This window comes from Varroa destructor, unplaced genomic scaffold (genome assembly GCF_002443255.2).
Source record: "Varroa destructor unplaced genomic scaffold, Vdes_3.0 BEIS01000002.1, whole genome shotgun sequence".
NCBI lineage: Eukaryota > Metazoa > Arthropoda > Arachnida > Mesostigmata > Varroidae > Varroa > Varroa destructor.
Window position 1 is genome coordinate 37,270,947 of NW_019211455.1, and position 14,972 is coordinate 37,285,918.

Genomic DNA, 14,972 nt, shown 5'->3' on the forward strand with positions numbered 1-14,972 from the left:
TTTGAACTCCAATGTTTTTTTTTTTTAATTATTAACGGTTGCTGGGCAAATCGCCAAAAAAGAGTTATCTAGGTTAAAAATATAGCCCATGAAAAAATGAAGGTCCTCATGGGAATGTGTTTATCTAAAAACAATAACTATAGCGGAGATATTTATATTTTACCAAATTTTTCTTTGAAGTTAAATTAGCATCACATACATATAAAGAGAAGAAACTATTTTCTAATAAATTATTCGAATAGTTAAGGAATAAGAACCAACGATGTTTCATACTTCATTACTTCCTAATCAACGGGCTAATATCACTATTCTATGACTAAATCGCAAAAAAATGCAAAATAAGAATATCCCCCAGAATCCAATTTGTGCCCATTCTGTGAAGCTTGAGAAACAAGTAACCTTCCAATGTAAATATTTTAGATTGCAACAGTTATCGAGCAATTTGCATAAAATAACCGATTATCTAAATTTATATTACACTGTATGGAAAAATCCCTCTCTCTCTCTCTCTATATATATATATATATAATTTTAATATTGTTATTATTATACAAATATATGCAAACATATTATATAAAAAAAAAAAAATTTATATACCTCACCGCGGTGGGGAGCTTCGTTTTTTTTTAGATCGTCCATCAACGAAAGCCTCCTTCCACGTGGTTATCTCCTGGAAACTGCTCTTACAGCCTTCATTAACACACACATCAAGTTTTACTTGATATACCATTATATGTATATTATATATTGTTATTTTTGTAGTACTATTAAAATCTCGAACCATTTTCTTACAATGCATTGCAAATGTAAGAAGTAGATGAAAATAAAAAGTACATGGAAAGCCAACGCTAGATACAAATGACTGGAGTACTAATATATTTAATTTATTATAGGACGACATGTATATTACCGTACATCACATTAATGAGTATCATGCCAAGATTACACAGTAATTATGACTACTTGAGTACAAATTGCTCTGGAATAATCAGTTGCAGAAACAAGATCATAACAAGAGGGACAAGATAAGGAATATGTATGATAATTACAGAATTCACCTAACATTTTTTTCACCCTTGGTGTTCAATTATAAACAAAATTTAAGACTTGGTTAAGCACGATTGCATTATCCTAGGCTGTGTATTGCACTGGGAGGTCTAAAACTCACTTTGCGAGTAACCACCACTTGAATCGTACATTAGACATCCGACACAACTTTTTAGTTGTTATTTGTCATACTACAAGTACCATTAAATCCTCTTCATCATCAGAATCTGTACACCGAAGGGCTGAAAAGGTTCAATTGTAAAAGTTATCGTTAACGATAAAACGGGTAACAAACTCGAAAAACAATCCGTCTTGAAAAAATGTTCAAAGCTACAGTTTCAACCGATGCAAAACATCCTCAGAAGCTCCTTGAAAAAAAAACGAAGTGCGCGCACTCTTTCCAGTTTCTCCCGTCCAAAATGCCTGTCTTCCTCATCGTTACACCTATATAGACCACTCAATAATTATAGCTCTGCATTGCGAGGGAATTTGAGACGCGCATAATTTCAAATGTAAATAAGATCCGGCCTCCCACATACTTATATCAGGTAGGGCTGAGAAAAAGTCACTTTATATAAAGACTTCGTCGAAAATGAAAAAGGAGCTAATTAAAGCAGTTTGTTTTGATCTCTAAATTAACAATAAATAGGGCACGAAAAGTTTTGAAGTCTTTTTTATAACACCTTACAACCGTTGTGCAACTTTTTTTTCGCAACTGTGCTTACCTCGCACATTTTTTGCAGATCGCTCCAAAATGTCTGCTTCTCGCCCATGTGTTACGAAACAGGCTTTGATAGATTCACTGCGCTTTCATTTTTAACATTAAAAACGCTTTTAGTACTCATGCCACATATTAATATTGGTCTCGATGTCAGCAATAAGCTTCTCACCTTATATGCGTTAGAACTCTTAGTTTCCACGTCTCAGCAGCATGATCGCTCTACTTGGGCAAACACACTGCTGTAACGAGTATAGCCAGAAACGAGCAGATTTAGGCTCACTAAAAAGACCGGCACAGTACTTCTGTAATCCTCTAATCGGGGAAAGCTCCGTACATCTCCTTTTCCAGTTTAAGCAGATCCCAATCCCAACTTCGCTGTTTTCGATGTAATAATAATAATATCTACTGAGCAGTACTCCATAGTGACACACCAAGCATCTAAGAAGTTTTATTTAGAATTCTCATTTCCATCTAAAAAATCTCGTGAGTAATGGCTTTTTAAGTTCCTTGTATATCAAATAGCATTAATATGTTTTAAAATTACCATGTATTTATTTGCGAGTAAAAATGAACTCTATTTGCACTTCTTTTTTGGAGGACTGAGGCTTTTCGGCTATTATATTACTTTAAACCTTTTCCCTTAAAGCTTCATTGGCCAGACCGACCTATATATAATCTACTTATCATAAACTAGACCATTTTGTTATTACCTTATGATACTTGATTATTCAAAATTAGGTAAAAAGGAGTAAATCCACTTGGCTGATTTTATTGTACCAATTCGATACCTTAGATAATTTATTATACATTTTACTTAGTTCACTCAGTGAAAAAATAACTTTATAATCTGAATTGAATATTTCTACTATTCTCGCGTCTTTTTAGAATCCACTATGATTTACTGACTCCATTCGCACTTTGGATATCAGTTCGGTTCTGACAAAAAATATCAACAGCGATCGCTAATTGCCTCTGTTCTTCTTTTCACTTATTTTCATATGAAGTTGCACATATTACGTTCGATTTTTCTTTATTCACAGATATCTATTAAAAATGAAGCAAAACCGGTTCGTGAACATGCAAATGCTCATAAAGCAAGTGATCCGTTAGAGATGTGTCTCAAAAAGGTAAAAAAAATAGAAGTATAAACGTAATCGAAGTTCCGAATGCGCTGGCTACATTTGAATAAGTAACAAAACAGTTTCTTTCTATAACATTAAACTTAATTTTTGATAAATCTACTCTCGTCCATTTATGTCTAGTTTTTGGACTTCCTATCCGCATATTTAGTCCCTTCCTGCTTTAAAATTATGCACAAGAACAAAGTATATTTGTCTATATACACCGACGCGATGAGTCTAACAAATGATTAGATCATGATGTGATTGATTCTGACTTTATGTTCCTAATACTTTGTAAGTTGCTCTATTTATTCAACATTACAAAGTGACATCGACATTGGACTAACCATCCAATTGACATTATAATATAATAAAAAATGACAGCGGTGTCTACCTAAGCAGTCCTCTGAAAAAATATCAAGGTTAGGCGTCTGTCGAAATTATGAACCAAGTGGCTCAAAGAATTTACTTCGCCCAGGCCTCAGTTTTTTTACAACCTGGGGTCTTAGCTTTGACATGTAGAGCCAATATCATACAATTATTTTATTCTATTGGAAACTTTGGACTTTAGTAATCAAGAGTAGATCTTGAAACTATTTTGCACTGTTCTGGCTGTATGCGGCACACCTTGACTCACTTAGGCCTTTACTGGTATTGTGTTATTAATGTTAATCTATAATTTTAGATAACTTAAATTTGACACAAAAACCAAGCAGTGCTAAACCAAAAGAAATAGAAAACCATTTGTATGTAACTATTTAAAAAATGCTTAGCCACAAGCGGTCAAGCTATTTGCGTTATCTTATCCTTCTTTTCCTTTATTTATATGTGTTCTGGTGGGATCCTTAAGAACTTATCAATGACTTATTTTAATAATATATTCATGTCATGTATTTACACTGACTCTTCAACTATGATATATTTATGGACACCCGGTTGCTGCATGCTTACTAAAACAACAACTTAGCAACTTCATGCGCTTACTTTTCTCGGAAGTCCTATAAATTAAACGTTAATTCACAGATCAGTATCCTTTATAAGGTTCACACATTCATATTTATCCCTACATCAGGTTGGGTTTCGGTGCCGTATATCAATACCATGTGCTAGCGATATATGGCGCATTTGTAGGGTCATAAGCAAACTCACAATAACCTAGGTAACGGAACTGGCTTGCCCCTAGCTAACAAGGCCCCTAACACCCGGTCGATGATAAATGCAGCTACTAAGTCAGCAGCAAGCGTGGCTAAAATTAAGTTAGCCTGGTCCGGTGGAAATTCGACGAGCTCCAATTGACTTGACACATCAGGCATCAGGTTCTTAACGAGGGCGACAACGACTAGCGCGGGAACTAGGAGCGCATATAGCAATGGCTTATTCTCAAACAGACTCTCCATAAATGGATGGCCCCTAAAATAGTAAGATGAATCAAGAACTAATTTAGTAATCACAGACATTAGCATGAATTACGACGTAAAAACACCATGCATGTGTAGTAAAAAGATAACGTTTGACATATAAGATGCGATTTATACAGGAATTATGTCATATATAGTAGAGAAAGTAGGTACGCAGAACGTATGAGATCACACTGCAAATAAAGTAAGCGTAAATAAAGTAAGGCATTAAGGCGAAATATTAACATATATATATATCGGTAATCTTACCTATAGTTGACCGCGAATGTGGATATTTGCAAGGCGATAGAGAGAATATAAACGGTGGAATTCAACAGGGATGGCTCGAATTTTGAATCTTCTCTAAATTCCTTCGGTTTCAGTCCCTCGTAGAGTCCGGTAAGGTAGATCAAAGTGGAAAGGTGGACTGCAAACTGGAGGATCACGGTGAGTAGAGTATACGCGTTAAATATATTCGCAAGGGGTCGTTTTTGCGATAATTTCTCTTGAGGCTTTGATCTGGAGATTAAGTAAAAGCACGCCGCTAATAGCAGACCCTGAAACGTAACAGCATCAGCAACGGCAAAAACCTTTATAGGGTCATAATCCATTAAACATCATAAAATATCTAACGCCTATGATATTCCACTAGAATTCGGTGATCAGTTCTACCAAAATGAAAACAGAACAAGTGAGAGCCACCGAAAAAGTCCAGAAATTTTTATGTCATTTAATGGTGCCAATCTATCCAAATAATTTTTACCTGAAGAGTAGCTTGTGCGTCGGATAATTTGATTCCGTCAAGGTATAGAACTGACTGCGAATATGCAAGTACAAGTGCGTTGAGCGCAAGGATTTTGAACATCTGAAGTGTTGTGACAAGCGTGCAGCGACCTTGCTTCAGGATGTGCGCTAGGCATTCGACAGATGACCCCTTGTATGTAAACGGAGCCGCAATGGATGCGTCTCCCAACTTGACCACCTCAAGGGCCTCGTCCTGTTCTAACTCCTATGAAATAGTACATGAACAAACATAAACAACAGAAACTTTCTTCTTAGCTCCAGCCAAGCTAACAAACTGGGGCTTGCTAATTTCGAATAGGAAAGGCAATGCTTACGCTCGGTTCAGGGTCGGAACTACTTTCGCTTGTGCGCCCTTGATCTTGAATTAGTGCAACGCTGCCAGCACAATCGTCCTAAGGTTAATAAAAATCTAATTAGTTTGAATTTTCTTAGAACAGCGCATACTGAGCAGTATCCTATACTTGAACAGCGCAAAATACTTGAACTACATAGATGGCCAATACAGCAGTCCACTTGTAAAGAGTAAAGACTCGCATACGAACAGACTGTGTGGGAATGTACGGCTCTGTCATACCTTAAGCATCTGTTCCAAGGCTGCGCGCGTACGTTCCCTAGGTGGCAGCCTTTGCAGCAACTGATCGGGTCGTGGCCGACGCTTCACTGGCTTGGGTTTCGAGGGCCCGTCTGAAAGTAGCGCGACACCGACATGAGCGTGTTTCAGAGCTCCCATATCATTCGTTCCATCGCCTGTCATCGATGTCACCATTCCAATAGCATTTAGCCGTGTAATAATCATTTCTTTTTGTTTGGGCTGTACACGAGCAAAGACGCGTACGTGCGCTAGCGCCTTTGTGCCGCACTCCTTCTCAAACATTTCAAGACCGTCACCCGTGACACAGAAGTCGTGGTTCGGAGGTAGCCTTGGTGAAAGTGGAAAGTTATTTTCATTGTGCGCTTTCCATAGACGCTCATCTGGGTCCAGAACCAGACAGGGCCGAGACACGAAGTTGAGCTCACGCGCGATGTGGCATGCGGTAAGCGGTGCGTCGCCAGTGATTATTGTAACGTGATGCGATGAGTGACGAATCTGGCGGATGGCCTGCAGGGAGTCCTTTTTGATCGGGCAGCTCACAACGAGAAAACCGCAGAACTGTAATTGCGACTCTACTTGATCTCGGGTCATCTCACGAAGGGCCGAACTCTCGAGAGCGCCTAACTCTCTGTAAGCCAAGGCCAGCACTCTAGCACCGTTAAATGACAACTCTTGGTGTGTTTTCTCATACCCTTTCGGCACCTCTTTTAACATCTTCTGAATTACTTCAGGAGCACCCTTTACCGTAGCTACGTATTCTACCATAGTTGTTGTCCTCAGGCTCGACGAAATCACTGACATCCTTCCTAGCGCTGAGCTAAAGTGGAATCTCCGATGGATCTTGACACCGGGCTGTTTAGCTTTGTCTGGGGTACAAACGTCTCCTTTTCCGACGGACCATTCAATAGAAGCCAACGTAGCTTTTTCCAATGGATCGCCGACCAGGCCAGAATCAGTTTGCACAAGGGAGTGGCATGACACCATTACCCGTATTGCCTCCGCCGACGAGTTCTTGGCTGCGGTAACTTTCCCGTCCAACTGCGCCACGCCGTCAATTTGCAGTTTGTCCGAGGTAAGTGTACCCGTTTTGTCGAAGCAACAAATACTGATTTTTCCGGCAAATGGGATCCTGAACGCTTCCGTGCAAAAGATCCCCAGTTTAGCCAGAGCTAATAGAGAAGAGTTCACCGCTAGGGAAAGCTCGATAGGCAGCTCTGGAGGGATCACTGAGGTGAGGATCAATGTGCATTCTAGCATTAGTTTGTATCGGCTGCGATTGGGGTCTTGTATTCCTTTGGTCCATACGTACGAAGCTGCGGCAATTGCAAACACAAGCAAGAACAAAATGAACGCAAACGTCTCCTTATTGTTTGCCGTGACCCGCTTAACTCCAAATAAGATCGTTCTCAATAGTTTGCCCTGAGAAGTGCTAAATCCCGTTCGTAGCACGAAGCCCAGGCACCCGCTGTCGGTTGGCTTTATTCCTGTGGCAACCTTACCAGGACCCGTATGCTGCAACACTTTTGTACCGCCTGATAGGACATGCAGTTTCGTATCTGTCTGCAGATCTAGAACCCGACTGAGATTGTCACATTGATCCAGACCTTCCTTAATGAGCGGAATCGACTCGCCAGTAAGTAAAGATTCGTCGACGACTGCAGTTCCTCTCAATAGCAGCACATCACAGGGCAGCGCATCGTCAGAACGCGTTACTGAAATTAGGTCACCAGGAACCAGTTCTTGACTAGAAAGATGTATCCAGCGACGATTCCGATAAACTAGCATTCGTCGAGGACACGTATAGTCGGCCATTCGTCGAATTTCTGACAAGTTACGCATTGTTTGCTGGACAAGTGTACACTCAAACATGACGAGCATCATCAGGGTGAACAGCGAATAGTACCAGTATTCATCTAAGCACCACAAACCCACGCAGAACACCTGAAATGCGTCAGATCGAATAATATTGCAAATAAGTCGTCGACAGAGATTGCGATCAAACTTCTCAGCTCATGTAGTGTATGGATTGTATGGGTATATATATGAGTGTATTTAAGCGAACTCCTTTCCAAGGCAACACGTCACACGGCGGTGGCTTCACATGTCTCACGTTTCACACAACACTAATTTTTACAAAAACTGCTACGCTCAGCCTATACGGGTAATTACACTAAATATGTAATAATATACTGACGTTCGATCACACAAGCTTGGCAAGCCAAATATACATCAATGTTATTTGGCTTGCGACCTTATGCATAAGTTCGCATGTATGAAAAATGCAAATACGTTGCGATGAAAAATATTTGAAGAGCATAAGAAACCGTAATTGACTAACCTGAAAAACAAAAAAAGGAGCTGTTGCTCTTTCGATAAAGAGAGGCCAGAAATCCGGTGCATCAATAGATTGAATATTTGCACCGAAATATGATCGAAGTTGTCCAGCTCTCTCGTCGTCAATTCCTGAAATCCCGCAGAAACAATCTCAGTTATTCCAACATGACGTTAACAAGCTCGAGGCGGAGGCCTCGATAAATGACTACTGAGTAGGAAGATACCGAACAAGTCTTTTTGGCAAAATATACAATACATGCATAAGGATGTGCACATACGTGCGTGTGATCCGTGGAGTTTTCACATTGACGTCAATAACTAAGCCTCACTTACCGTGCTCTCACATTTTGTAAACTTCATAAAAGTCAGAAATTAATAAGATCTGGTCGTTTCACCAGATCAGTACTCCTTAATTAGTGACGCACGCGTACATTAAGGTCATCGATGGGCATGCATTGCAACTAAAGTTGCAACTAATGCAGAAAATGGTACATTTGGTTGGAGTAAATACCATTATTTTACTATTATTATTATTATATTTTTATAGCAGGACCATTATTTTACTTACCGTTAGCATTAACATAGGCCGATAGCTCATTTTCAATGGGATATTGTAACGGCTCGAACTGCTCTGATTCCGCGTTAAGAATATATTTTGTTTTCTATAACATATGAAAAAATAAAACGATACCAGTACAGTTACTATCAAAAAGTTTATAGGGTGAAAAGTTGCTAACTGGTCCTTGCCAAAGACTAAAAGGGTCCAATTCAACACTGAAGTGTACACTGGGCATTACATTTCAAATTCTCTTTTCGTTTTTCAATAGGATCATGTAAAGACACTCATACAGAAGTAAAATAAAACAATGTCTTCTGTATTATATAATACAATTCAACAAGTCATACAGAGAAACACATTTTCTTGTGGAATACACTTTAATACTAAACCTGAAAGATGAAGAAACGATTCTGACGATCTCTGCAAAGTGGTACGAACTCTGCGCTACCATTATTTTCAGTTGGACGAACAAGACACGTATCGGCTGCAGCTGGACGTGCGCGCGAACAACACAAAGCTCGCCGAAAGCTTACAGACCAGTGCACTGCTAGCCATACCAAAGCCTATCGAAACACGTAATAAACACATACAGGAGATAATCCGTAATAGTTAAACCATATAAAATTACGTTTTAACGAATCCAGTTAGTAATTACATTCACAATTTGGCTGATGCTTTCAGACCAAGCCGAAATCAATGAAGCCGCAATTACTAGCAATGGTAAATAAATCAAAGAACGACCGATCGCACATGGCACGGTATAGGCATTGGTACGAACGTATTACGCAAACACCTAGTGGTTATTTGCAACTAACGTACAGATAATACAAGGAAATATCATTATTATTACTATGCACAGATGAGTACGATGTTAATGGAAATCTACCTTTTATTCCAATAACAAATGTGTAATCGAGAAAATCAGGGTTTCTTTCGAGGATGGATTAAAGCTACGGAAGGGGTTCAAGCGGTTAGTTAACAAATAGAAGTTGAAATATTGAAACAAAACAAAACATGCTTAGAAGTCCTTAGGGGCAACATCAGGCGATTTAGCAAAATGCAATTATAATCATGAAAATACTCAACTGCCTTATTACTTATTAATCAATAATCACAGATATTTAAATTAATATCGAGTACAACGCCTGCATATAAACCAAACACTACCTGTATGACAAAGATGGCTGGCAGAGCAAGAAGACCATACTCTGATCCAGGACCAAGAACGCCTGCCCAAAGTACGTAGATAATTCCAAACGGCCATACCTGAACCCGTGCAATAAAATAAGGTCATATTATTAGCATTAATAGTAGTGTTGAAAATAAGGTAAGCTTTGCAAGTAATGAATTTAAAAAAAAAATGTAAGATTTAAAAAACGATACGAACAATTGCCAACGATCCGTCGCGGAAGTATTATTTTTACAGAATACGTTACTGTGAATAAGATGTCAATAATAGCCTATTATATTTAATAGTGTCTTTAAGGGAAATGATAGAGGCCAGTACATGCGTGAGTATAATATGAAAAACTCATTCTAGCTCCCTTTATTTAACGATAGTTCGGCCTTTAAGCTAGATCGAAATATTGTTTCCGAAACAAGTTCTCATACAAAGTTTTTATTACAGGTGAACTACATACAGTAGACATATAGGAAAAAAAAACAATTACTCTTACGGAAATAATCTAAAACTTTTTTTTTAATTAAACAAGTTATATTAAAGTGGTTATGACCAAATTACGATGGTGAACTAATTTCGAGTTAAAGAAAATGAATATTCAAACTGTTAGCATAGCCTCTTGTTACCCTTCCATCACTAAGAGGTGCACGCCACTTGAAGGTCTCTACTGTAGATACCAGATCGTCGAGCGCCATCTCCAAAGTTCTATAAAATAAAAAAAAAAAACAAATATTAAGATGCATAGAGCCTAGAGAAATCCACTTAAGTTCTACAAAAAACATTAGTGTTATTATAAAAAATGTATAATCAAACAACTTTATTCTAGATGAACCCAAATCGTACCATTAGTAGGGCCTTAAACACATTACTAGTGGATTTCAGAGGTATTATACTACCATATTGTGACCATGACAAATTCGATTAATAAGGAAAGAGGTAATTATTTAGATTGAGATGCATACCCTTTGCTTAAGTAGTCATTGAAAGTTGTAAACGTAAACCGAAGCAATGTAAATATTTGTTAAAAATAGACGACAAAGCTAAAAAGATCCTTATAATATACCAAATAAGTTTGTGGACTCGATAATCTCAATAATAATCTCAGATAATCAGTTAAATAGATTTTGATAATGTTAAGGTTTGGCTTAAAGATGACAATTAGCATTAAAAACCCCACGCTGCCCGACTAAGCACGGTTTAACATTTAAAACTATAAAAAATGTGCCGAGTACCTGGGATGAGGTGGTTTGCATCACGCGTTCCCTTTTTCAATAGCTATGGAGAACATTCATCGTTATCATTATCACGTACATCGAGTGATAACAGCCACTGGGTCCCGGTAAGTGCTGATAAAACGTGCCAAGGGCACTCGTCCACCGACCAAATTGTCCATTCTGACATTCACGGTGCACGACAAAATATCTCCATTCACTATGATACATAGGAAGAAATGTTTTAAACCGGGTGGTTGTCGCTCTTGCGTTTTATTTTTTTGCCAAGTGTGACGCACAATTCAGATCGTCCAGGAATGTAAAAAAACTAGTGGAAGTCTCAAAAAGTTGATACGGCTTAATTGCGATGGTGCCTCATTGCGTCGGATGCAGGGACTTTTTCGAGAATTTAGTGGATAATTTAGCAGTTTTAGATAGCGGAAACCTTGACAAGCAAGTAAATTATTAAAATGAACGACTCAGAGCTTTGACAGTGCAAAGCGAAACGTTCGAAGTCAGAAGGGTAAGTAAAGGTAAATGATCTATGGAAAGCTAAATCGTTAACAGAAACAACGTCTTGCAATCATGGCGCGAAATATTTTCAGTAGAACGACCGATGGCCACTTGGCTGGCACGAAATCTTGGGTATTTGTGAAAAAACCAAAAAGACTGCTAAAATACAAAATGCTGTAGAGAAACCAATCAACTGTTCGTTCACAGCTTGCTCTAGTGAAAATATTTCTAGCTTCAACTGTGAAACATGTTCGTTATTATTTGCTATCTCCGAAACACTTCGATTCAGCTTCTAATTATTTGTACGAACCGAAACATTTCGTTTTATGCTGTCGAAACGTGGAAATGATCAATGGTTTGTCAAGTTTTCCATTGTCTTAAATTGCTGAATGACTAACCACATCGTCAGAAATAATCACCTCACAATAAACGCAATCACTTGTTTGTCCACAGCATTGACCTCTCAAAATTTCCATTGCTTCTTTTGCTATTAGGACTGCGCGTTACACTGAGCGAACGATAGAAAATGCATTACCCAGCTGGTTTATATGTAATCACGAGACACCTTTGCCAATGTATTACAGCGATAGGTTTGTTGTATCATCAGAATGTAAAATCCTTCGTAAAACCTTCGTCGGTGGGCGACTATTTTGGCACGCTTTTAGCATTAATTCTAAGTTTACTGATCTATGTTAAATGCGACAATTCAATTTACGAACCTATAAAATGCAGTAACTGCTTATGTGACAAATATAGTTTAATAAATTATTTATTACTGTATCACCGGGACCAAGTTGTCTAAAGCGACAAGCTGGCTGAAGATTTTTGAAACAGTAGTTTGATTTAGAATGAAAATGAACGGTATATGCGCAACATGTGTCACGCGTTGTAGTTCTTGAGTGGTCACATTCGCTATAAAAAATAACTAATAAAGAACCTCCCTAATATGATATCACACGAAGAACAATTAAACCGGCGTGCTACTTGAATAAACATACAGAGTTTGCCGATTTGAGGTCACTGCTTATGTTAATAGGATCAAGCAAAGATATTTCTGCGCGCAACATAATCAGCGAATACAATTGCTTCGTGACCATCAGCATTGACGTGTCACCTTTGCCAAGTACAGATATTCCATGTCTAATAATCGTTTCTCATTAATTTTTAATATATTGCATTTTAGCTTTTTTTATGTCTTATAATATATATGAATAAACAGAATCATCTAAAATGTAATTAGAACATCGATAGGCCCCAATAAAATGTGTGCTATAATAAGTTGTAAATAGTCGTGCGTACGCAAAGTTAATCAATTCCTCGGAATACTAATACTGTTATTCACGTTATTAGCACATCATGTTAATGATACGTGGCCTTTTAAATTCATGACAATCGACTTCTACAACGTGAGGAATCATCTGAAAGTGGTTTTTCAATATGAAAAAAGGAAGACAACTTTTCTGTTTTAACAGCATCTGTTTAGTCACAAGAGCTAATTGGTGAAAACACTGCGGCACGTATAGCTGCTTCATTTGTGTAAATATAACACGCTCGACGGTAGTAGTCTGTGACAAAGCACGAGAAAAGCGGAAAACCTAGATATATTTACTTACAAATATTAAAGCGCACGATTGCCACCCTTAACTGGAACACCACGCTTCAATCAGCGCAGTTGCACGTCTCCTGCAATGGTCGAGAGTTTTATTGCACTATATCCCCTACAAATTTAGATTTTCCCTATGATCTGTCAACAGAAACACTACTTTTGACAATCCGACCGAGTATAGCACACCGCTGTACGAATCGACTGTCGACTTAGCCCTGCCGACAGAAAACCGCTAGCCGCGGAGGTGAAGCGGTCGCAAATTGGAATCAACAAAATTCGCCACCAACTAGATCTTCAGTATAACAAAAGTATTATTTGGATTGATTCCTCTGCGAGTTGGAAAGGAAACCTGTTCGAGTAAATAATACGCTTGAGGATGTGATTCTATGTATCTTAGCAGACGATTTTTTTAAAACAACGCGCGGAACTGCTGCTACCATTCATGCAGATCATCGCATGAAAAAATTTGATATAGCCAATTTTCCGCTGAAAAGTTCTTCCTTATCATTTACATTTATCGAGGTTCTTACCACGGACGAAGATGACTTCCGTGTAGAAATAAAAGTTACGCCGCGAAGAGAATTAGTAAGGAGCCGACTCGGTCCGTGTTTGTAACCTTAGATTATCTCAGGCCATACGGAATAAAAATGTTTATTTTTGCTGTGCGCATCATGGAAAGTTACTGAAAATAGGTTATCTCATTTTAATGGTACGTCTATTAGACACTACTATTATACAATACGCAAGTCAGATCGCATAGAAAACTCTGTTATTATCAGGTGTGTTGTGCGCTCATCGTTACTGCATTTTCGTCTTTACTACTGTGAGGTTAGGTATGCTAACGCCATAAATACAACAAAGCAACCTTGGAATGTTTATAGGTACATCCTGCCTCTCAAATATAAGCTATAACGACAAAGAAGTATATAAAACGACACTTTCGGGGACAAGTTAGTCTTGGAATTGTTGATTAGCAAGCAAGTGATTTAAGTGGTGAATAAGCAGCGCCTCTGATAAAGATATTTTTACGTTCCAATTTTAACTTTCTTGGTGCTTGTTAGGTAATCCCATTATTATTATGCTTTTATTATAGTTTTTAAGCTTATTTGAAATAAAAACGATTTGCATTATATTGTCCGATGAAAACTGAGTAGCAGTGAGTTATCACAAGTGCGGAATCTAATTGGAAAAACTTGCACGCCATGGCGTGACAATTGCCTAAAATTGGGTAATCCTGCTGAAGGAAATTTGAACAGTTTAGGCAAATGTAGTGCGTAGAATATAAAGTAGCCACCACAGTGATCGATAGAAAACGTAGAGTGAGAATTTTTTATTTATGTAGGGTGTCAGAAAGAGCACCCCTATCATTGAACGGACAGCGTAAGCTTTTTAATTATCCAGTATAATTACTATTTTACTATAATTATAATACCATTCTTGCCATAATAGCATTCCCATCTGGACTAGCCTCATCATAAATAGCATGTCGTACGTACATCTATCCCACCTGTTATCAATACTCATTTGTACAATACAAATAAGGGTTCCGCGTTTTATGTATGGTAGTGCCGTGAGGCATCGCTTCAAACTAATATACAAATGCATTAAGCTATTCAAACAGTGGCGGTTTTTCTTACGCCTAACGAAGAACTCAATGATGTACTCGAATTTCAGCGACAAATTTATTTATTATATGTTCGCTGTCGTTCTGTGCGTTCTTCTCATATCTCTTAACCAATTTATTTAGAAATTTTCAGGTGTCGAAAGATTAATTCACGTGTTCTTCAGATTATTTTTGTCGTCAAATGTATTGCTGTAAATTTCATCCAGTAGTGATCAGAAAAAATAGTAATTATCTCGGCGTGAAACCTGAAGTATACGATGGGT

The 14,972-nt window shown here is 38.1% G+C and overlaps 1 protein-coding gene and 1 long non-coding RNA gene across 6 annotated transcripts; both read right to left on the bottom strand.

Moving 5' to 3' along the window:
* Positions 1-595: 595 nt before the first annotated feature.
* On the bottom strand, positions 596-1,929 carry LOC111245327 (uncharacterized). 2 transcript variants are annotated; one of them, XR_015320566.1, is made up of 3 exons: positions 1,773-1,929; positions 1,169-1,289; positions 596-690 (listed from the first exon to the last, which is right to left on the bottom strand). It is a non-coding gene; the product is annotated as an uncharacterized LOC111245327 (long non-coding RNA). The 2 variants fall into 2 exon arrangements; XR_015320565.1 differs by lacking the exon at positions 1,773-1,929 and adding an exon at positions 1,443-1,761.
* A 602-nt stretch (positions 1,930-2,531) lies between these two features.
* LOC111244699 (endoplasmic reticulum transmembrane helix translocase) lies at positions 2,532-13,284 on the bottom strand. Of its 4 annotated transcripts, XM_022792035.2 has the most exons (12): positions 13,093-13,284; positions 10,988-11,186; positions 10,382-10,460; positions 9,743-9,841; positions 8,965-9,138; positions 8,585-8,678; positions 8,021-8,145; positions 5,665-7,623; positions 5,405-5,482; positions 5,050-5,295; positions 4,557-4,843; positions 2,532-4,299 (listed from the first exon to the last, which is right to left on the bottom strand). In XM_022792035.2, exons 3-12 carry the CDS (start codon positions 10,448-10,450, stop codon positions 4,035-4,037), a joined length of 3,396 nt encoding a protein of 1,131 aa, XP_022647770.1. In that variant the 5' UTR covers positions 10,451-10,460; positions 10,988-11,186; positions 13,093-13,284; the 3' UTR covers positions 2,532-4,034. The 4 variants fall into 4 exon arrangements, with proteins under 4 accessions (XP_022647770.1, XP_022647769.1, XP_086835629.1 ...); XM_022792034.2 differs by lacking the exon at positions 10,988-11,186; XM_086979503.1 differs by lacking the exons at positions 8,965-9,138; positions 10,988-11,186.
* Positions 13,285-14,972: the final 1,688 nt, after the last annotated feature.

Coding starts and splice junctions, on each gene's coding strand:
- LOC111244699 (XM_022792034.2), bottom strand. CDS start 10,450: ATGGCGCTCGACGATCTGGTATCTACAGTAGAGACCTTCAAGTGGCGT. Junction 5,296..5,404: donor GTTCCGACCCTGAACCGAGC/GTAAGCATTGCC, acceptor ACTATTTCATAG/GAGTTAGAACAGGACGAGGC. Junction 4,844..5,049: donor ACGCACAAGCTACTCTTCAG/GTAAAAATTATT, acceptor GTTACGTTTCAG/GGTCTGCTATTAGCGGCGTG.